This window comes from Paralichthys olivaceus, chromosome 16, assembly GCF_024713975.1.
Source record: "Paralichthys olivaceus isolate ysfri-2021 chromosome 16, ASM2471397v2, whole genome shotgun sequence".
In the NCBI taxonomy this organism is placed as follows: Eukaryota; Metazoa; Chordata; class Actinopteri; order Pleuronectiformes; family Paralichthyidae; genus Paralichthys; species Paralichthys olivaceus.
The window spans coordinates 20,499,291-20,522,161 of record NC_091108.1 but is presented as its reverse complement, the minus strand read 5'-3'; the positions used below and the strand labels follow the sequence as shown (position 1 = coordinate 20,522,161).

Here is a 22,871-nt window from a genome sequence, read left to right as displayed (position 1 = left end):
GTCCCTAAGAACTCCTTGTGTAATGTTTAGGGGAGCACTGAGCCGCTGCATCTATGTGCACCGCCATCTTTATAAGATTTATATAAAACCACATTTAAAGTCACTATAGATCTGGATTAAAAGAAAATGTTGAACAGACTCCTTCTCTCTCTCCTCTAGGTCCTGTCTCTGGGGGCTGATGTGTTGCCAGAGTATAAACTGCAGACTCCCAGGATCCACAAGTGGACCATCCTTCACTACAGTCCATTCAAAGCTGTGTGGGACTGGGTGATTCTGCTCTTAGTGATTTACACAGCAATTTTCACCCCTTACTCGGCTACATTTCTACTGAGGTGAGTGGGACATTTACACAACACTGACTGTCTTCTGACTGACACTAGTTTATGATGGTGATGTAAAGTTTACCCTGCTGTCCCCTGAACTGCTGCTAGAGCAGAACTGACAAACAAACTCAAACAATTAGCATGTGAACTTCTGCTGACAAAACATGACTGATCTGCAGATTGATGTATGGTGGGGGCCTGCAACCCACAGCTCGGGATGCAGCTCCTCAGCCCCTTTCCAATAGCTCCGTGTGGCTTTGACAAAAAAATAACATGGCAATAAATAATGTTTCATTTTTATTTCATTAATTTTGTATTGCGCAGTGGATCATCTTTTAAAGGGAACACTTCTTACCTTGGCACTTGAGGTGATGCTGTGACACTGAAAAAAGAAAATATATTCTACTGCCTGGACCCCTTCCCTCCATAAGCTAAACAATCCAAACAGAAGAAAACTCTCTGGGGAAATGTTTAATTCTGCATGGACTAATTATTTTGCTTTCACTGCCAGCGATGCTGGCTTACATGTGTGCTTGATATGTGGGGAGAAATTAACAACAAAGACATTTCCACACATTTCCTAGAAAGCTGAGCAGAGCAAATATGCTTTCAAGAAGTTGAGTTGAGCTCTCAGGGCCACCGTTTTGATCTCTTTATCTCTTTTTCCTCTGCCAACCCACAGGATGAATTCGATTTCTGACCTCACAAGGCTCAAAGAACAGTTTGCATGTCCACTTGTTAGTATTTTATATTGGAGATTATTGTAACTTGATATTCTATTCCTTATTAGACCACATGATTTGAGCAGGTGTTTCCCACATAACAACTTTGTTTTGAGCCAGATTTGGGCCCAAGTGCCACAGTCATCCAGCCTGTTTGCCACAAGAAAGCCATAGCAATACCACATGTCAACCAAAGGAGCCAAAGGTGGCCCAAATTTGTTTTGTACTGTTTGGGGCCATATACACCACATGGACCACTTAAGGTTCACATCCACACTACACTTTGCCTAGAGCACCACGTTTGCTAAAAATGGCCCAGATATTTTTTTGGCACATTCAGGCCACATTTGCTATTTACCAAGTGAGCTTACATCCATTAGCTCCATCCCAGACAAGGGCCTGAAGTGCCAGGTCATTGCCTTAAGTGGCCCACATCCCAATACTATCTTAGTTCACCCCCCCCGTGCCGCTCAATTTATTATGCAAGAGCTTAATTTCACAAACGAATGATTTAGAAATATTGTTCATAATACATGTGACAACAGTATAACATGTTGAGGAATTTGATCGGCAAAAGTGGTTTTGACTTGGAAGATGAATCTAACTGCATGCAGTTCAATAAAGATGTCCGTTCATCCTTCAGATCAATCTTGAAGTCTCTCAAAACTGATAACAGGTGGGTCATAAATGTTGACTTCACACGAGGACATCACTTCCAGGGGTGGTTCACTGGAATTTAGTCAGAGCAGGCAGAGGAGTCCAAAACATAGAGGCAAAAGCCAAGGTCAAAAACTCTTGGACAGCTTGGACATGCACTCACAAGGAACAAACGCCAGGAGAAATGCTGGTAAGCTCAAAGAATACTGACGAGATGAACTGAGAGAAGGACGCTGACTAAAACACAGCTCACAACAGAAAGAGGTGAAAGTAATTTTAGGTGGGGAAGTCTATAATCCAAAAGCTAAATTAAAAATCTCTCACTTCTGCACAAAGGCTCACAGCATGGACAGAATCATGAAGCAGCCAAAATAATTTGCACTTTCACCCTTGTGCTTTGTGTTTAATTCATTGTTGTCTTTTTTTCCAGTGACCAGGAAGAAGCAGCCATGCAGACCTGCGGTTACTCCTGTTCCCCCCTCAACGTGGTGGATCTTATTGTGGACATCATGTTCATCGTGGACATCATCATCAACTTCAGGACCACATATGTTAACTCCAATGACGAGGTGAAGTGACCTACATTGTCTGACTGACTGATTAACTGTCTAATTAACAGCACTGCTGACTGACAACTAATTTACCAGTCTACTGAGCAACTGACTTACTGACTCATTTAAACAGAGCATGCAGCAGAGAGCTATTAGCTGTGGAGCCAACAAGAGAAATCAATAGGAGGATGTCAGATTGTAACTGTAGCTCACAGTGATATATTTTTGTTTTTCACTGCTGTGGTTCAAAGATCAATGAAAGCATCAGAGTATAAATACTGACTCTGTGCACACACTGTTTATAATATATCAATCAGGCAATGCAATGGTTTTGTGTTGTAATCTTATTTATATAATGTGATGATGAGCATTGGGTTAATCTGAGTAAACTTTCATTAAATTAATTAAAATTTACTGACTTCACACACACACACGTACACACACACATAAAACACACACACATACACACACAGGGCGTAACAAGGGGGTTTCATGAGTTTTTTCATTAATTACTTAACATGCACTCGCATGTTACTAATATGCTGAATAAGAATTCATTCTTAGAAAGACCATTGTTGAACCAGGACCTAAACAACTTTATGAAACCCATTTTACTTTCAGAGTTCTTTTGTTTGTCTACTTTAGAATGGTTATTTTGATTTGGACAAATATCAGAAACACTTAACATTTCACAAGGCAAAATTGTACCACAATATCAAAAAATCACAAACTATAGATTTTGTATCATTGTTTTAATTATTTGGCATGATTGTAGGATTTTAAACCTGGCTGATGTGTTGTGTCTCGTCAGGTGGTGAGCCAGTCCTCTCGGATTGCTGTCTACTACTTCAAGGGCTGGTTCCTTATCGACATGGTGGCAGCCATTCCCTTCGACCTCCTCATCTACCGCTCAGGAGAGGAGGCAGCCAGGGGAGGTGGAGAGGGTGAGGTAAGGTGATGGGAGGGAAAGAAAATGTGGGGTCGGGTAAAAACCGGCATAGTCGGGAGGAAGGAGTGTCAGGGAAACATTGAGTAAGGAAGAGGAATCTGAAAGAAAAGAACAATTAGAGGCCAGAGTGTTAAATTATGAATAAAATAAAATACATCTGCTCTCTCTTTCTCCTCAACAGACCACCACACTGATTGGTTTACTGAAGACAGCTCGGTTACTGCGACTGGTTCGTGTAGCCAGGAAGTTGGATCGGTACTCTGAGTACGGTGCAGCTGTCCTCTTCCTCCTCATGTGCACCTTTGCCCTCATCGCCCACTGGCTGGCCTGCATCTGGTACATTACTATATCCTGTCGAGGGTGTGACTGACAACCACAGCCTACTGCATATCACACAGAACAGTGAAATAAACAGTTCATCCTTGTTTCTTTCATACAATAATAAAAAATAGATTAAAAAAAGCTAAACAATGTTGTCCCATTACAAATGACCTGCAGAGAGACTTTTCTGTTCTTGATTGTGAAAAAAATAATTTTCTAGCCTGTTAGCAAAATTTCTTGAATCTTGAATCTGTTGTAGAGAAATTAGACTTTGTCTTCTTACCCTAGGTACGCCATAGGAAATGTGGAGCGGTCAACCTCAGCTGGGATAGGCTGGTTGGACAATCTTGGCGAACAGCTGGGGAAACCTTACAATGACTCCATCATGGCGTCGGGGCCGTCCATTAGAGACAAGTATGTCACGGCTCTGTACTTCACCTTCAGTAGTCTCACCAGTGTGGGCTTCGGGAACGTCTCCCCAAACACCAACTCTGAGAAGATCTTCTCCATCTGTGTCATGCTCATCGGCGGTGAGTTCTGTGAAGGGAGTTTCCCACTTAAGTGATTTTTCCTGATTGTTATGTCTTTAGGTCTCTGTGCGGTACGAAGCCATGCCTTTGTGCACAGGTCACACTCGTCATTTACGATAAACAATATTTCCCTGACTGTCTCTACAACCATGGTCATTTGGTTCCCAAAGTTTTCTCTATGACATTTGCAATGTGAGGCATTTTCTATAGTGAGGATTACATTATGGTCACAAATAAGTGACATTACACACATTACAACTTGTGTTCATCTCTCATGCAAACACGGCTTCAGTGTTATTCCTGATGGTGTATTCAGATGATCGTAAAAATAATTTCCCATTTCCATAATTCACGTGACCATCACCCCAAATAGAAACAAAAAATTGGAGTCAGCAAAAAGTTTGGTCTTCATCACTTGCAAACACAATTAAAAGGCAACATTTAGGTGAAAGGGATCTGTTGGCAGAAATTTAATTTTCTTTAGCCTAAACGGCCACTTTATATTGAAATACTTTATATGGGGAGCGGGTCCTCTCTACGGAGGCTGCCATGTTTTTTTGTCAGTAGCCCAGACTGGACAAACTAAACACCTTTTCAGTTTTTATGACAACTGAAGCTACCACAGGTTCTCTTTCATGTTTGGAAGGAGAGGGTGAGGTGAAGAGTATTCAGCTGCAATATGCACTTTCACCACTAGATGTCACATTGAACACACACACACTGAACCTTTGACATGTATGTTTTAGATTATTAATGTCTGTCACACCTGACAGCATTTTTCCAAAGAGACTCCACGACTAATTTCATCTTGGTTTAGGTCTGTAAGATTTTCAGTTCAGTTTCTAGACCAAGGTTAAAAAAGTGATGTATTGTTGCCTTTTAGTTCTGATGCCGTTCTTGTTCAATTTTTTTTTTTAAATGCACACAGACTAACATCGATCTAACAGGCTAGTTTGGGAGACACTGTTCTAGATGACTAAACTCGTTGTTTAAATGAAATAAACTCTCTGTCTCTTCCGCAGCTCTGATGTATGCCAGTATTTTTGGGAATGTGTCAGCCATTATCCAGCGGCTTTACTCTGGTACGGCCCGCTACCATGCCCAGATGATGAGGGTTCGAGAGTTCATCCGTTTCCACCAGATCCCTAACCCCCTAAGGCAGCGGCTTGAGGAGTACTTCCAACATGCCTGGTCTTACACTAATGGAATAGATATGAATGCTGTGAGTGTTCATTGATCTAAAACTTTGTCAGGTGTTCCGCGTCTTGGGTTTTGGCCGGCGATAGCCTCTGGCCAGAGGCATTATATGTTCAAGTTATCTGTGCGTCCATCCCATTCTCATGAACATAATATCGCAAGAATGCCCTGAGGGAATTTTTTCATATTTGCTACAAATATTCACTTTGACTCAAGGACGAACTGATTAGCTTTTGGTGGTCAAAGGTCAGAGATTCACAGTGACCTAAAAAAAAACTTTTGCCTTGTAATGGTGATGAACACTAAAATACAAAAGGTCAAGGTCACATAGCCATGCATTGTTTTGAACTCCATATATCGGGTATCACATGTGACACAAATATTCACTTGGATGACCTGATTAGGATTTGGTTGTCAAAGGTTAAGGGCAGCGTGATTCTTGAAATCAGTGAATAACAACTCAGTGGTTACAGTCTTACACCAGTTTGACACCAGTGAAATGAATGGTGCTCCCCGGTGAGCTGCTGCCACTGGCTGATGCTTCATGTTAAGACCTTTTTTCAAACGGAGCCTGAAAGATGAGTTTTATTGTAAATATTTTCACCAGCTAGTTACCATAAAAAAGGCTCACTCTGTTGTTTCAGCTGTAAACTACAAAACTACAATCACTAAAACAAATGATCAAAATCAATTTCATCCAAGAATATTGAAAACACACCTGTAAGATTATTAAGTGTGTGTGTCCTCTCTTTGTGTCCTCCATCTCTAAAAAAAATGCTCCAGGTATTAAAAGGGTTCCCAGAGTGTCTCCAGGCAGATATTTGTCTCCACCTCAACAGGTCACTGCTGCAGAACTGTAAAGCTTTCAAAGGTAACACTTTTTTAGTGTTAATCACACATGAAAACTCAATGAATACAACTTTGATCAACTGTTATGCCATTTCTTATTCACTTAAATTGTGTTTTTTATTCCCAAAAAGTCTTACTTACCCTTCAGAATTGGATTTTACATCAAAAAAAGTATGCACTTTATTGATCAAAGTAGTTGCAAGTATTTGCTTTCTCTCGACCTGCTACAACCTCAAAATGCTGTTTCGGTGTTAATGCATCGGAGATGATTCATCAGAGATATCGTCAAGTCTATCAGACAATATCGCAAGCAACAAATATTGCATGTGGGGATTTACAATCTGTCTTGCATTACGCTCTGTCCTCAGAGGCTTGATTGCACAAGAAAGAAAAATGGAAGAAGGAAGTGCAACAAAGGAGGGATCTGTCTTAAAGGACACAATGTCATGTGATCAATATCTTCTATACAGAAAACAGCGACATAGTTTTAAATTTACAGAATCAGGATGGTGACATTGTACATAGGTTGTATACATGTATGAAGGATTTGAGTAAGAACTTCCAGGTGCGACCAAAAAGACATGATAACAAAAATGTTCTGTACATGTAGACCTAATGATTGAATTATGAGTAATTGGAAACAGAATTTTGAGGTTGCAGCTTTGCCACACACTATATTCAAAATACTGCATAGAAAATCAGGAAATGACCAACCTGTTGTGTTTGTTTTGGTGCATAGGATCCACTAAGGGCTGTCTGAGGGCCCTGGCCATGAGGTTTAAGACCACCCACGCTCCTCCTGGTGACACCCTGGTCCATGCTGGCGACCTGATCTCAGATCTGTACTTCATCTCCAGAGGGTCGATAGAGATCCTCAAAGGAGACGTGGTGGTGGCTATATTGGGTAGGTGCTTGTATGAGCCAGGTAACTGCCAGTAGCTGCATTAAATGGCCTAATTAAGACAGGAGAAGAGCCACTGCGCCTCCTATTTATCAATAAAAGAACATGTTCATGTAATAACCATGATTTCTCCGCGTCCAGGTAAGAATGATATCTTTGGGGAGTCCATCAATGTGGATGCTCTGCCAGGAAAATCCAGTGCTGATGTCAGAGCTCTGACCTACTGTGACCTGCACAAGATTAACAGAGAGGATATATTGGAGGTAACATATATGTGTATATATATGAGGAACACCGTAGCCTAAGTTCTTTGTGACATTTGGTGTCTATTTTTCATGTTCTTTGTGTTTTCAGGTCCTCGACATGTATCCTGAGTTTTGTGAATATTTCTGGTCCAACTTGGAGATCACCTTCAATCTCAGAGACGTATGTTACATATTTTACAGCTCCTCTGTTTACTGTGACCAGGTGGAAACTGTGATAAATAACAAAATGATACAAATCATTATTCAAATTGAGATGTCTGAAATAATAAAAAGTCAAAAGTAACTTGAATCTTGATGTGAGTATTTAAATTGAAGAATTTAAAGTATATGTTACTATTTAAAAAACGGAAGGCACATACAGTATTTTTGTTTTCATTAATTAATTGTGGATGTCTGTGATGTTTTCACTGTGTGTTTCATCTAAATTGTATGAATTGAATGGGGGGGGGGTCATCTCTGTGGAGGCCGCTATGACAAACTAAAACCTTTTGAGTTTTCATGTCAACTGAAGTTCACAACATGTTTTCTGTCATGTTGGGAAGGGGAGGGTGAAATGAGGAGTATTCTGCTGCAACATGCAACTTCACCTCTGGATGTCACTAAATTCTACACATTGAACCTTTAAATAGTTAAACAAAAATCTTATGTAATGTAATGAATGGATGGAATAAATCAAATGTAAATGAATCCTCCTGTTTACCCCTCCTCTCTGTGTGCAGGTGCTTAGTGAAGCTGTAGGCCTTCTGAGTGGAGACGACTCAGACTGTGAGGGCTTCAGCCGTCCACAGAGGAAACTCTCAGGTAACGCTTCACTATCACTAAACAGCTCATCAGGACAGATAAACAGATAGATAGGGTGGATGGAATCACAACGATACATTTTAAGGCAGCATATCTTGCAAAAAATGTGACCCATAATTTAAATGTATAACTATAATCACTTATGGTATGGAAAATTCTAAATGCCGATATCAATCACAGATATAAAATTAAATACAGTACACATTATTATATGTATATGAGTTGTCGATTTAACATTTAGAAAAGATGAAAAAGATTAGGATTATGTTGTAACTGAATATATTCTGTTTATGATTAATATCGTTTGTATTGTATCTTAACTTATTTATGACTTTATGCTAATGGATTTATTTTTTAATTGAAAATAAAAAGATATTGAGATACGTACTGCATTCTTGTGAACGCCTGTGTAAAATAAAATAAAACATTGTTGACAAAAAAAGATTGCACGAGAGAATTGGTGCTGGTCTAAAGGCAAAGGATGGTCATGCAGGTGCCACCTCTCATCCACCACCCAGTGTCTGACTGAAGATTTTGTCCTTGACAAAGTTAAGTTTCTCTAAATGTTGCAGATTTCTTCGGGTTGTGAACTCACACTGAGTGTTTGTATCCGTCAGGTGTCACCATCTCAGCAAAGACACAGAAATCTGCCTTCGGATGTAGAAGAAAACTGAGTAACTTGGAGCAGTGCGACGGCCATGATCATAAACATACACTGTGAGATATATATGAAACATAGCTTTCTTATCAGCTCTTGTTTTGTACCAATCCGTTTTACAAAACAACTTCTGACTGCTTCTGTAGATACGGCTCCGTGTTCTCCAGTGAGGATGAAGTGGAGGAGTTAGATGTGACCAGTCCTGCACAGATGTCCGTCACCACCAGGTGCAGAGAGACTGACGCGTTTCCAGGAGTGTCCAGCATCTTTACGTTCTGGAGCTCGGAGAGTCGAGAGGAACACACGTACCAGGAAGTGCCCTGCTCCCACAGCCTCCCCTCACCGCCTCCTCAGCCTCCCCCTCAACAGCGCCCTTACCTGCCCTCCTTCCCCTCCCACTGTCCCTCCAGCCCTCCTCCTCCTCCTTCTCCTCCTCCTCCCACAGCCATCATCTCTGGGAGGCAGAGGGTGGAGCTGGACAACAGGTTAGATGCTCTGCAGCAACAGATAACCAGGTGGGTCTTAACTGTGCTCTTTATCAGTAACAGTGGTGACTTTACATGCATGTCAGATTTCAAGCTTAGTACAGAACTATCAAGTTATAGTTATAACAGCTTCAACGCTGGTACAAAGGTTTGGATAACTCACATCTAAAGTAACTCAGCTGCAGAACAGACTGGTTAACAAATAATATCTTTATAAACTCATCTGCTTCTGTTTGTTTGGATGTGTGTTTTCCAGGTTGGAGTCTTGTATGTCAGCAGACATCAGGACCATTATGCAGCTGCTCCAGAGGCAGACACCAGTAATCCCACCTTCCTACAGCACCCTGACGCAGTCTCCGAACCCGCCGTCCTCCCCCACCCTGTCCCCCACTGTTACCTCCCCATCTGGAGCCCCAATCCCTGTCTTCCCCAACGACGAGTCACCAAACAGGCCAAATGAAAACCAAGATCGAGTCCTGCCGGAACTTACAGAATCAGATTCCGTCAATTGTGGTTCCACTGTGCTCCCTCTCACATCGTCACCGCCTTACATCCATACCTCACCCCTTCACACGTCCTCATATTAGTCACCATTTTTCTTCCCCTGTTTTACACATCCATCTCTCCACCTAATCCTCAAAACGTCCTCCCTTGTCCTTACCCAGATAGGTGTGTCAGTGTGCATCTGTCATCCTTACCCCCGTCTCACCCTTCTGTCTCACAGATGCTGTAAACCTCACAAATCAAATGTCTGAACTCTTACAGAAGAATTTGGTTGTAGACAGATAAGACCCTGCAACCTCCAAACCTGCCTGTTGTTCAACAGATTCACCTGCTCTTATATAAAGGGCTGGCATCTGAACAGGAGCCCAGACTGTATCTTCAGCCAAACCTTCTTCATGGGTAACATTGGGCCTGCAAGCTTCCAGTCTGTACCTGAGCTTAGTCGCCACCATACTGATAACGCTAGCTTCTTGCCTGATCCTGCACTTAAAGACCAACAGTCATCTTCCTGACTCACCCATTTTTAGAGTGAATTTTTGTGTCAGCGCTCCCAGAAGAATAAGGAGTGTCTCTCAAAGACCTTAGTCTTCTCCACTGCCCATGTGACCAAGAGCAGTGGTCAGCCAGGGACCCACATGATCCCTATATGGCCTCCTTAGCCACATATCCTTGCTCTAGCGTCTGCCTGTCCTGCAGCCTGCTCTGATTCCCAGTATCCTTTGCTCTTCAGAAGTGTCCTGTCTTTGTTGCCGCCCTCCAGAACAGCTCTGCCTGCAACATCCCTGCCACACTCTAGAGCAGTTTTGCCACCCTACCATCAGAGCCAATCCTGCCTGCCTGGTCTGGGTCCGCATCTGGGTCCTCCTTCATGTGCTCTGCCAACCAACTGTGAACGTTGACCTCACTTCAACATTCAGCTTGAATAAAAATTGGCGCATATCCCAGGGTTTTACGAAAGTAGTTAATAAATGATCAGATGAGACCAATGTAATTCAGCAATCAAGTTTATGCAAATTAGACAATTCCATTCTGACATTCTATAGGGACATCAAGGTTAATCAACTCCAACAAGAACTCTTATTACTTTACTACTCAGATGTAATACATCTAGATGCAGCGTGAATGCATGCAAAGTCAATAGAAATAGTATATGCTCATCGCTCATCATACTGGCTATGGAGTGTGCTGAATCTGTCTTTGTAATAAAATCCTTATGTGGTTTTCAGACACCTATATATACTAGCTCCAGTCCCCTGAGAATGGAGGTGATAATCTGATGAGTGGAAAACATGTGGAAAAGACTGGAAGACTGGACAAGCACTAAATAGATACAATCCATTTTATTGGGGAATAAATTATGTTGTTCCTCTTGTCTCCTATTACTGCAAATATCTGCAATGGAAGTCAAATCCTACAATTCAATTTTATTTGTTTACAACACACATTAACTCAAGGCATTCACCCAGTAGGGTCAAGATGTTAAAATTATAGAGAAACAGTTCCCACAAGGAGGAAGCACTTGATGACTGTGGAAAGAACAAACTCCCTCATTAACTGGAAGAAACCTTGAGCAGAATCTAACTCAGTGTGGACGGCCATCTGCTTAGATGGAGGAAAGAAGTGGAGGAGAGAGGAGGGTTAGGTGGAAAACGGGAGAGAAGGGGGGTCGGGCTTGAAAATAGAAAGTGAGATATTAATGGGTATGATATGTAATGTTATTAATGGTAGAAGCACCAGTTATTAATTACTATAATAATAAAAGTGGAGTCAGCAGTTTATGCAGTGGTGGTTAGCTCTCTGGACTGTAAATATTGTGGTTTTATTGACAACAAACTGTCTAATAAAGAGTAAGTAGACCAGGTAACAGCTCTCCATCATTATGTCTCCATATGTTCACTGTATTTTAGCAGTAGTTGTTATTTGTGTTGCTTATTTGCATTGACTGGAAAATGACAATGAAACAAAGCTGCCATGATGTCATTTAACAACAGAAAAGCCTGTGTAATTTAGTGGTGCCATCACTGTGATGTATTCAGAGCCACGTGCCATGGTAGAGGGTCTGCAGGTAGTTTTCATTAACTCCTGTATGTGTTCTACATGCATGCTCTGAATGCAGCAAACACAGAACGAATCTTTTTGATTTTATAGGTGAGGCAGAAATGTAATGTCTTAATATTTATCCAACAACGGAGAAACAACAAAACAACTTTTGTGCAATGTCTCTCTAGTGATTTTGTGGACTTTGTGGCAATTTGAGATGGTGCGAAAACCTGCAGATCCCAACCGGAAGTGTTAGTTTGCACCGGAAGCCGTGAACTCCTGTGTTTAGCTCAACGTGAAGAGAAAGCTGTAAACACTCGTCTTTGTTTTCCTCCTTCAAACATCAACCAATCAACCGATCGATCACCACCGCTCCAGACGCGACGATGTTCAACAGACAGACGAGCCTGTGGATGGGGGACGTAAGTTTGAGCTCTGTTATTGTCTGTGTGGGGACGTTAGCTTACTTTAGCTTAGCCACGCGCGCTGGATGCTAGCGCGGTTACATAAAGTTAGCCTGGATACTTGACACCAGTCGGGATAGGTTAAGACTACGCTGTGTTGAAATGTTTTACCAACACACAGTTGTGACATTTTGTCACATAAGTCACCAGACACGCATTTGTTCCCCGTGAAGCTCTCCACCTCGTAGGAAGCTTTAGCCAAACACCTTGAGTTGAGCTAATATTCAAAGTTGATGTTGCAGCTCAGTGTACCAGAAGAACGAGTTCGTTAGCATTTTCTGGAAATCCTTTATTGTAGAAATGTCTCTGGTCCAGTCTGGTGGCGGTTTGTGTCTGAGCTGATAGAAAATAGCTTGTGGTTATTTCCAGTTTCATATTTTTGATTCTGAGATTCCTCTCGAGACATATTTTCCTCAAACTAAAGTAGCTGACATGCAGATCCTCAGTTGAGCCCCTGACTCAAACAGGCAGTGATGGCTTTAGAGCCCTTTAAACGTGATCCTCTTCCTGGTGTTCATGATGCTGTAAAAGAAAACTATTAAACTAAGCAACAAGATCTAAAAGTAACACAACATAATATGAGATTGGACCTGGATTACAGCAAGACATCTCTGTGCAGCAAATGTTGTATACACATAGTGTATATACATGTTGTATACATGACCCTGTTAATAGGTATGTTTGGACAATGCACTCAGTTGTTGACTACACCAGAACACATCTGCTGTAAGGAAATATTAAAGCTAACGGTGCAAGTAAGATGATCCTTTGCTGTCACCAAAAACCTTTTTTTTGTTATTTAATTTTTTTATTGTAAAGTCATGTACACAGTCATATACTATTATCAATATTGGTTTAGAGTTAATGTGACATGTGTATAATGTGTTTGCATGTGTGTTTAGTTGGACCCATACATGGATGAGAACTTCATCAAGCAGGCCTTTAGTGCCATGGGAGAGTCGCCATTTGGAGTCAAGATCATCACTCACAGGACAACAGGGTAGGTTATACAGAGCACCTCATGCTTTACATCACTGTCCATCTAAAAGACACCAACACACACAATGATTGTGTTATTAGATGTGCTGGTATGTGGGTCTACTGTAAGCAGCTAACTGTTGGCATAAGACTAATCTACTGACCATAAACCATTAAGTGACCAAGCTGTATATCTGGTACATAGTTCTGTCCACTGCACAAAGGTCACATTTCAGGTTTTCTTTACATCCATCCATCCTGAGAGATCCAATCACATGTGGCCAGCGTTAAGTACGTGTGTCCACACCCAACACTAAAATGCGTCCTAAATGTGTTGCCTGTGACCATTTGTGATCTGATCTCCCTTCCCCCACTCTACATGCAAATATACACAAACGTCATTTGTGTTAGTTAAGAACGTACAATTTTGTTTCGAGTTAGTTTACAGTCCTTCGTATGTGGCCAAGGACACACTGCTAAAATACTTCAGCACATGTGGGCCAGACAACCTCTGAATGTGGTCTGGCTTAATTGGATTCAGATCTTTTCTGGGTGCGTTCACACCTGTATTTAAAGCTGTCCTCCTGTGATTGGATCACAAAAACCACATGTTAATACCAGTTGTGTACGGGGCCTTTGAAATTTCTATCTTCCTGTGCAGTGGTTCTGCAGGATACTGCTTTGTGGAGCTGGCAGATGAGGCAAGTGTTGACCGCTGCGTTCAAAGACTTAATGGAAAACTGGTTCCAGGATCAAATCCGGTAAGTTCTCTGGTGTAATTGCAAAAATTATGAATCATATCTAAATGGATCTTTACTGCATTACATAAATATTGTTTCTACACAAATATATAAATATTATTGACGATTCAATATTACCTTTCTTTTTTCCCAGTATTAGACTAATGTTATAAAACAATTTTTAATTGTCGATGTGACTGTGGATAGTGGAGCTCAACTAGTCTTGGTCCTACTTTTTTAAGTAAGAAACTCGACAGGATTAAATGTTTAATATATCAACTATAAATGAACCAGATCTATTCCATTTGCCATCTGTGTTTCTTTTGTTTTCACTATTGTGCTGTACCAGCACCAGTTAAAGACACTAGAGTGAATTTGTACTATTGATTTGCTGCAGTGACCAAAAATCTCCTTCAGCGTCTGGTAATATAAAACAAAAGAAACCACTTTGTAACTCTTAAGTGACGTGTAACGTTGTGAGCTTTAGTTGCTTGCTGCTGAATTTGAAATGCTGTTGGCCCTCTGAGCTGGGCCAAGCTACTGGACTCCCCTGTCCACCAGCCTGTACCGGCTGCTGAAGGTGGCTAAAAGGCTGCTTGTACATGAATGTACTTTGTTTGAAGCTGGTGAATAGAGTCTCTGGTAGGAACTAACTGAGGAATGGGCTAAAGGCTGGTCTGGGTGGTGGAGGTATGTAAACCCAAATAACAACAACCATAATAACTCCATTCTCTATTTCCAGCAATATCAGTGCTATAGTACACGTCTTTGGAGTTTGAGCTCTGCTCAGTGCATTTGTCTTCTCTCCCCATGTGCAGCCCCGGAAGTTTAAGCTAAACTATGCCACCTACGGGAAACGGCCAGAGGCAGGGTAAGATCTGATTGACATTCTTTCAATACACACTTTTGTAAACAGACAATAGTATTTGAGTCTAAATTTGAGGTCAAGTTATATGTTGTATAAAAAAAATTATTTCCTATCAGGCCAGAGTTTTCAGTGTTTGTAGGCGACTTGGCCTCTGAAGTGGACGACTTCCAGCTGCACCAAGTTTTTAAGAAGTATCCTTCCTGCAAAGGAGCCAAAGTCGTCACCGACCAGTACGGATACTCCAGGTATGTTGACTCACTGGGGTGGACTGGTAGCAATGTTAAGAGTACTGTGTGAGATTAGATGGTATTTTTATAGTCGATGTCATATATGATATTGTGTTCTGATTATTTTTTGTAAGAAATATGCAATATCATGAAGTATTTCCTGGTTTTATTAGTGTTGTGGTCATTTGGATGGCAGTGCTGTGGACTTTGACCACTACAACATCTGCATCTATTTCAAAACAGCCTGAAGATATGTTTTCCTGCGGTCTTATGCTAAAACTATTGTTTTCCCCATATAGGCTAAGCAAGAGCAACTCACAATTCAAGTGATGCTACCTCATGTTAAAAGTAAAACAACAAGTTTCAGTTCTACCATAATAATACCCATTATATTCTGTTTCTCATTATAAGTGGCTATTTGATGCCAAGCATGTAATGCGTGTTGGTGTGGAATGGAGGTGTAATTGTTGTTTGACTTGCAGAGGTTACGGTTTCGTCAAGTTTGGGGAGGAGGGCGAGCAGAAGAAGGCGATTGAGGAGTGCCAGGGAACAATGCTCGGTGGAAAGCCGCTCAGACTCAGTATTGCTGTGGCAAAGAGGTAAGTTGCTGACAAAGAAACATAATGGATATAGCAAAATATATACAACTGAACATCCTCTCCATGAAAAAGCTGCACCTTCATTTTTGAGGGATCATTCGTACCATCACAGCCAGACATTCTTTACAAAAAATATGCTAAAGTCATACACGCAGAGGCTCCAGAAAGTATTGACACACTTTACTTTTTACACAATGATTTAGATTTAGCTGCAAGTGGGTAAAATGTTCTCTTTCACTCAGTAATGCACATTGAGTTAAAACACTTTTTCAAATTTCTTATTTTACAGCCAGAAGATGAGCAGCTACCACGGGGGCCAGGGCCAGAATTACCACAGCAACTACAACCAGTCGCAGTCCAATTACTACGGCAGCCAAAGCGGTCAGGGGGGTTACTACCCTCAGTGGGGGGGCTACGATCAGTACGGTGGCTATAACAACAGTGGCTATAACAGCGGATACAACAGTGGCTACAACTACAACTATGGGCCCTATGGATACCCTCCACCAGGTCAAATGATGCCGCCGCCTCCTATTGGGATGCCACCCACGTCCACAGACACGTCAGGAGCAGTAGAGGTGAGGGAACTCATACACACCCACACTAGGTTGGAATATTAGCATTTTTAGCATTTTAAAACTGCTAGCTTCTGCTAATGGAAGAAACCTTGCAACTGCTTCAAATGGTCTTATTTAAATCCTGTCGCATGTTAGCTTAGCTGTTTTCAGACATGTCTCCACAATGTTGTTATTTGCAAAACTGATTGAAATACATGGTGATTTGCTGATTTACTCGTAGGAAGGCACGTTTGCCTGCTTTCAAAAACCCTCAGTTCTTTAGTGGTCGTTCTTCAGCATGTTAATGTTTATTATAACTGTCGGTGTTTCATGTGTCCCCTGCAGACCCACGAGGAGACTGAGGATTTAGAGGAGGATAATGCAGAAGGTGAGACAATTTCCTCCCACCAGTCCGATCTGGTCTAATGCCACCAAAGAAAACTCAGGAATATGTTAATAAGTTGATCATAGCACATTTTCTATTTTTACTAACCAGGTTTTATTTGGAACAAGTGAAACATTTGCATATTAAACATAACATGATCTCATCATTTCATTTTATATTGTGATTTAGGACAATGTGAGACAGCTGTTAAGTTACAGTTTTACAGTATTTGTCATTGCTTTGATTTTGAACACTGAGGATATGTTCAAATTATTGTCTGTGGATGTTTGACAGAGCCCACCTCTGCCTGTGACGTGGACCAGTGGAACAAAGACTTCATGCAGCGCAGCGAGGAGCTCTACGACGCCATGATGAACTGTCACTGGGAAACTCTGGACTCTGTTGAGTCCACCGTCACCTCCCTTCCTTGATAACGTCTTTATTTTATATTTGGATTCTCCCAAACCCTTGAATACATTTCTTTTTCTACTCCCCTATATCTAAAGCGACACTGACGCCTTATAAAGGCCACTTTAGTTCACTGAGATTTACTTGTTCCTCTTCAGATCCTTAAAGTGCGTACACCTTCAGTGGATTTTAATGTTTACCATGTTGGTAATGTACAGAAGGTGGCTCACTAATCAGAGAGGTTACTGCGTGGTCCACACCATTTGGTATGAATTTATTAGTGTAGGGATGAAGTGCTGGCGTTGCCCTCTCTGCTGTGGACTGCCACAGTAGCTGCAGTAAGGTAAACTGAACACTGTGTGTCAATCTAGCCGCTTTCACACATGAACTCTGGAACGTGTCTTGACAATAGGAGCTGGACATACTCTGGAGTTTGCTTTTCACATAACAGAATGCAGAAGCGGAGATTATCTGGCCAGACGTGTTCAGAACCAACATGGTTTGTTTACAGGTCCTAAACATTGGCGTTGGCCTGTATACCGAAAAGCTCAATCTTTCCAAATTGGTATCTTCTACATGTATGAAATCACTTCTTCCTCCTGAGATATTTAAATTTTATTTTAAATTTTTTGCGTCCTTTATGTGTTAGAAAGTGTCATCAAGGCACCCACTCACTCCAAGGTTTTACTAGGGGCCTGGCAGGAAAAACTCCAGAGATTGTGCAGAGGCCACATGCAGCCCCAACTGAAACATGCAGGAGATTATACAGAGTTTGGTGCATTTTTAAAAGCAGATCATATCACCATTTAATGTCACAGAGGAATAAATGCAACTTGTCACCTATTGTTTGTGGCTCCATGTGGAAATGGTCTCACCAGCAGATGTTAACTAAGCTCAGTGAATATGGCCCAAGCTCTTTAGGTAGAGATCTTCTTTTGAAGAAATGAAATGAAAACTATACCTTTGTCATTTGCCATGAACTACAATAGATTTTAAGAGTCAGTATGCTTTGTTTTTAATGAAGGAACTGTCCTGGGTTTGTTAAAAAAATTCTGAATTAATGAACATTATCTGAGTTGTATTGCGGAAAACATTGACACATGTTTATATTCAGTTTACCCAACAGATATCAAACCGAAGTATAATTTATGACTGTTTTCCAGAAAAGGAACTGACTTTACAGATGAATGGTACAACCTCCTAAAACTTCTGTGTCATGATTTTGCGAGGTAGACAGTTGATTTGATGTAGCAGATGTTTTGTATGTTTTTTCTGTGAATACATTCTATGAAAGAAAAACAAAAACAAATGTAAGAGGAAATTGTCTTCTGTCTACTTTTCTAGAGAAGTAAAGACTTAAGTGTTTCTCTTGAGGTGAACTGTATTTATTCAGTACATAGACTTCAGAGTATGCAGGCCTATTACATTTTACACATTTTATTACCCCTGCCAAGGAGTTTCTTATTTAGCAGCATTACACAATCTACTAAACAGCGGAGAAAGGAAGGAAGAACCCAATACATTTTGGTGCTGATCAGGGTGCAGATTCATCTTTTACACTTGTTTTTTTTTTGGATGTTTTGACAATTTTCCAGGGAATAATGCATGTATCGTAGATGGAATCACAGGAATATATAGCAGACTGATATCTATGAGTGTATGCAATTTGGTTTCACCTACCCAGAGTCAAAAGTTATTTTTGGAATTATTTGCTAATGTATTAAAAACTACAAACTGACAATTTATCCATTTACAAAAGTATTTAGACACATTGCCGTGGCATATTGACGTCTGGTGGTCAGTCCAACTAAGTGACTGGAGGTATTAGAAAGGCAGACAGGTTCCACAATTCACGCGGCAGCTCTCAGAATCCAAGGAACTGTCTGTAAACCTCCACATTTACTCTGTTTCCCACACATGCAAAGACAGTGATACACACCTACATCACTATCAAAATGTCCTTAGTCGTTTAATGTCTGGTGCAGAGGAATCAGGAGGATCTGTTGCAGAAATAATGATATTTGTGTATTATCTGAATATAAGAATTATTAAAGCCTTATTTAGGTATGTAACATGAGACATGCTGCAGCTTTAGCACCTTGGTAAAGGGTTCTACAGTGAGTAAATTATATTATCAGTCCACTTTTTAGCTATGATCTTGACATCCATTCTTCACCTTTTTTAGGAACTCTGCTGCAGTTCTCTCCTCAGAGAGTTCATTTAGTGTCTGCATGTTCTGGTAGTCTGAGTCTTATCAAATAAGACATGAATAGAAAACCATGTGGAGGTCTGACATTATCTGTCAACCAAACCAACAGTCATATCTTGTTCATGAAATTAACCTTTCATTTGTGATGCAGAGATCTGTTGGTTTTTAACATCTTCAACCTGTATGTTGTCTTTTTGAGGCTCGCTCAATCTGTCTATTGTGACTGACTGATGACAAAACATGTATTAGAAAGAAGAAAAAGAAACTCATACAATTTTGAAAGTCCACTCAGTCCATTTGGTGATTCCTATTTGAGGGCAACAGATACAAACATACAGGTTTCAGACAACCATCCTTATCCACGTGTTAAATTCATCATTGTGCAGATGTTTGAGTCTGTTTCAAGATCTTCGCTTCTCTCACAGTTAATCACAGTGATCGTGGCTCAGTTGTGCGTCCTGATCCTCAGTACCTCCAGTCTTGGTGTTGAGCAGTCCCTGTCCAGGCCTCCCGGGACAGTACCAGCTGGGCCCCTGGCGATACCAACCCTGATACAGTCCCCTCCAGCTCAGACAGCCTAGAGCGCCCCCCAGCAGCTGGGTGGGGAACTGGGGAAAGTAAGCTAAGAGACAGAGAAGCAGAAAGATCCAGAGCCCCAGCAAGAGAACACAGAAGAGGAAGAGGATCCTCAGAGGAGCATCTGAGATTCCTCCCAAACTTAGATAAGGACCGAACACGGCCGTTTCCTCTGCCAGCAGCAGGCAGCACAGACAGAGGAGGAAGACGTCCTCTGAAACCTCATATCCTCTCCACAGCAGCCCAGCTCTGAGGCACTCAAACCTGCTCTCCCCCTCTCTTAACACCAACACAGGCTGGCCGCTTGTCACCTCTGGGCCACTGAGTAAAGGTTCATAGCAGCTTCCTGTGGCATTCTCCAGATGGTTCAGGAGTTTGCAAAAAATGAGCCACAGGCCACCAGCCACCCCGAGCCTGGAGAGGTGACGGATGGAGAGGCCAAGGGAGCGACGGATGGAGAAGGAGAGGAGGAAGACGAAGGAACCCACAAAGATGCAGGTCCAGCCCCAGCCGGAGCTCAGGAACACCCTGGAGAGAAGGGAGAGGAAGACGGAGAGGGTTTTTAGAAGTAAAGTTGAAAGAGAAGGAGATGGAGGAAGTGATGGAAGGAATGAATTATATTTTGTCACAGCACTTAAACATCACTGCCAAATCAACTGCCAAATGTGTGTCCTTAATACAAATGTAAAAGATGGCAGGGCCATTTCACATATCTACCCCTTAATAAGTCAGCATACATTTTGAATTTACATGAGCAGACCAGCTGGTGAATGTACAGTTGTGGAGCATTTTGCAGCCGAAGAGCCAAGTTTTGTGTGTAATAATAATAATAATGTAATCTATGTTGCTCTTTGACTACTCTGCAACTGTGATATTGTGATACAGATGATACTGTGATACCTTGTTCTGCTGCAGTCAAGTGGCAAAAGAAAACTCTATTTTTTAAATAAATGTTAAAAAAACTGCATTGAAAAAAAACAGCCTTATTGAAGATGGCCATCAGTGTTTGTCTCATGTAATATAAGCAGATTAATTTCTGAAATACTGTAGGAAACTAACAGCAAAAACAGTATAAGTATAAAGTTATACATTTCTGGGAAAAAAATAAGAGGAGCAAGATTATCACTTTTTCTGGTTTTACTATATTTACAGGTTTGCTTTAAAATAAAATGAACAATTTTGTTCTATTCATAAAACTACTAATGGCATTTCTCCCAAATTCTACAGATGCTGGAATGAAACGGCTATTATACAGAGATCCAGATTTAAGACGTAGTATGGAATTGAGATGCAGTTGACGAGAGTCAGGAGTTGGAGCAAACACGCAGTAGAGACCGGATCATTGAAACGATGTGGTTTAGATTATTCTAAAGAAAAAAAATGACTGAAAATTGTCTGTTATTGTCTAATGTCATGAGTTAAACAGGAGCTATACATCAGATTAGACTGTGAAAACTCTGTCTTCAAATACCAAAGGTCATTTTCTTTTAGTAGGTTTTCTGAGAACAGTGACACAAACATGCAAGCGGATGAAATCCAGTGACACAATGATGCCATTGGTCCAGACTGGACATGTGAGCAGAGAGTGCACAGGAAGCGTTCTCACCTGTACAGAAAGTGGCTCCTCTTGGCAAAGACGCTGTGCTGGGAGACCCAAAGGCTCAGTGCAGGACCGAACATCACCACCGCAGACAGCAGCAGGTGGAAGTGCTGCCGGAACATTGTGTTACCAAGGAGCCGGGCCGTCAGGTCCGTCAGGACCACCAGCACCGTGTTCAGAAACATCTCTGCCCACAACCAAACTCTCATCTTAAATCATGAAAATCACCTGCCGCCGGCCTCTGAACGCAGGAGTGTGTTTGTGTGGATTCTCCACCTCAGAAGTAACAGCATGCACGCTGTCATGTGATAAGGCTGTAATCCCGACTAGAATGCATGTAACACACTTGTGAATGTTGATCACTGCTGCAGATTGGAATAATCCCAGAAGTCTGGTTGGAATTGATCAAACAGACTGTTTTTCAAAGATTGCTGATAAGGTCCATTGATGCATTACTTATGATTTGGAGGATGAATCCAGATCCCGGAGCATTTCTCAGCTGCTGGCTTTGTAGTGAAATCAGCAGCGAGCCCGTGGTGTGACACAGCGAGCTGCCATGAGTGGAGCTGTGCTCAGCAACGTGAATCGAATGACAGGTGTCCAGCAGCATTCCACAGACTGAAATACATGTGTAAGTACACACTGTGGATGCCAACTTTGAAACTCTTCAAGGCACTTCTGCTGACTCAGTGTTTACTACACTCACTACAATCTACTGGTGGTGTGCAGCTCTCAGTTTATCGGTTTTCACGCTCATGATGTCTTCAACCACGCCGCTGCTCTCCAATCCTTATTACTGCCCCCCCGCCTTCGCTTTCTGTAGAGCTGCAGAGAGGCGAGTCAAACATCAGTCTTTTCTGACCTTGTGCACCAGGTTCTCCTGTGTCTCCTTCCTGCTCTCCTCTTGTGCAGCTATCCTTATCAGCCTGTCATTTCTTCAGACATGACATTTCCATCATTGTGTGGAATACAGTTTGTCCAGCACTTGTAGATTCAGAAAAATCCCCCCCGTTCAACACAGTAACAGTAGCGTCTTTGCTCCAGATCACTGACGCCCTCCCTCTCTCTCTTTCACACACACACACACAGATAAAAATACTTTTTCTGTTCTCTATGTCTCCAGGACCTTTAAGTTGTCACATTACTCCGGTGACACTGATTCCTTGGTGCTAATACGTGTATCGCAGGTCATCTGCTTCATTTAATCTTAATTCATGAGATGGAGGCAGAGTGAGCTGAGCAGCAGTGACACTGATGACATGAAAGTCGTACATTAAAAGTGTCAACATTCATGTATTATTAGTTATTAAATGCAGCGTGTCACTGTGTGTGTGTGTGTGTGTGTGTGTGTGTGTTTGTATCCTTGTTCGTGTGTATTAATAGCAGTGACCTTTGTACTGTATCCAAGCTGAGAGTCAGCTGCTGCCACAGTCTGTCCCTGTCAATCAGTGAATGGTGACACAAACACATACACACACACACACACACACACACACATACACACAC

General features: G+C 41.6%; 3 protein-coding genes across 4 annotated transcripts in view; 2 read left to right on the top strand and 1 right to left on the bottom strand.

The window, feature by feature from the left end:
* The window catches only part of LOC109638359 (voltage-gated inwardly rectifying potassium channel KCNH6-like), a 37,893-nt gene extending 26,317 nt beyond the window's left edge, over window positions 1–11,576 (top strand). For both annotated transcript variants that reach the window (XM_069510949.1, XM_020101311.2), the window contains exons 8-21: window positions 160–332; window positions 2,133–2,271; window positions 3,065–3,202; window positions 3,384–3,538; window positions 3,812–4,053; window positions 5,076–5,275; window positions 6,034–6,121; window positions 6,839–7,003; window positions 7,142–7,263; window positions 7,355–7,426; window positions 7,986–8,067; window positions 8,685–8,784; window positions 8,872–9,240; window positions 9,467–11,576. In XM_069510949.1, coding sequence (XP_069367050.1) covers window positions 160–332; window positions 2,133–2,271; window positions 3,065–3,202; window positions 3,384–3,538; window positions 3,812–4,053; window positions 5,076–5,275; window positions 6,034–6,121; window positions 6,839–7,003; window positions 7,142–7,263; window positions 7,355–7,426; window positions 7,986–8,067; window positions 8,685–8,784; window positions 8,872–9,240; window positions 9,467–9,797 — 2,376 coding nt within the window. In that variant the 3' untranslated portion in view covers window positions 9,798–11,576. The remainder of the gene's footprint in view (window positions 1–159; window positions 333–2,132; window positions 2,272–3,064; window positions 3,203–3,383; window positions 3,539–3,811; window positions 4,054–5,075; window positions 5,276–6,033; window positions 6,122–6,838; window positions 7,004–7,141; window positions 7,264–7,354; window positions 7,427–7,985; window positions 8,068–8,684; window positions 8,785–8,871; window positions 9,241–9,466) is intronic.
* Window positions 11,577–12,000: 424 nt separating this feature from the next.
* On the top strand, window positions 12,001–18,345 carry trnau1apb (tRNA selenocysteine 1 associated protein 1b). The gene is made up of 9 exons (XM_020109549.2): window positions 12,001–12,176; window positions 13,121–13,218; window positions 13,858–13,957; window positions 14,755–14,807; window positions 14,921–15,049; window positions 15,514–15,630; window positions 15,920–16,208; window positions 16,533–16,575; window positions 16,867–18,345. Exons 1-9 carry the CDS (start codon window positions 12,141–12,143, stop codon window positions 17,001–17,003), a joined length of 1,002 nt encoding a protein of 333 aa, XP_019965108.1. The 5' UTR covers window positions 12,001–12,140; the 3' UTR covers window positions 17,004–18,345.
* A 56-nt stretch (window positions 18,346–18,401) lies between these two features.
* fitm1l (fat storage inducing transmembrane protein 1, like) lies at window positions 18,402–22,692 on the bottom strand. Its single transcript, XM_020109560.2, has 2 exons — window positions 21,372–22,692; window positions 18,402–20,293 (listed from the first exon to the last, which is right to left on the bottom strand). Exons 1-2 carry the CDS (start codon window positions 21,572–21,574, stop codon window positions 19,615–19,617), a joined length of 882 nt encoding a protein of 293 aa, XP_019965119.2. The 5' UTR covers window positions 21,575–22,692; the 3' UTR covers window positions 18,402–19,614.
* Between the last annotated feature and the right edge of the window lie 179 nt (window positions 22,693–22,871).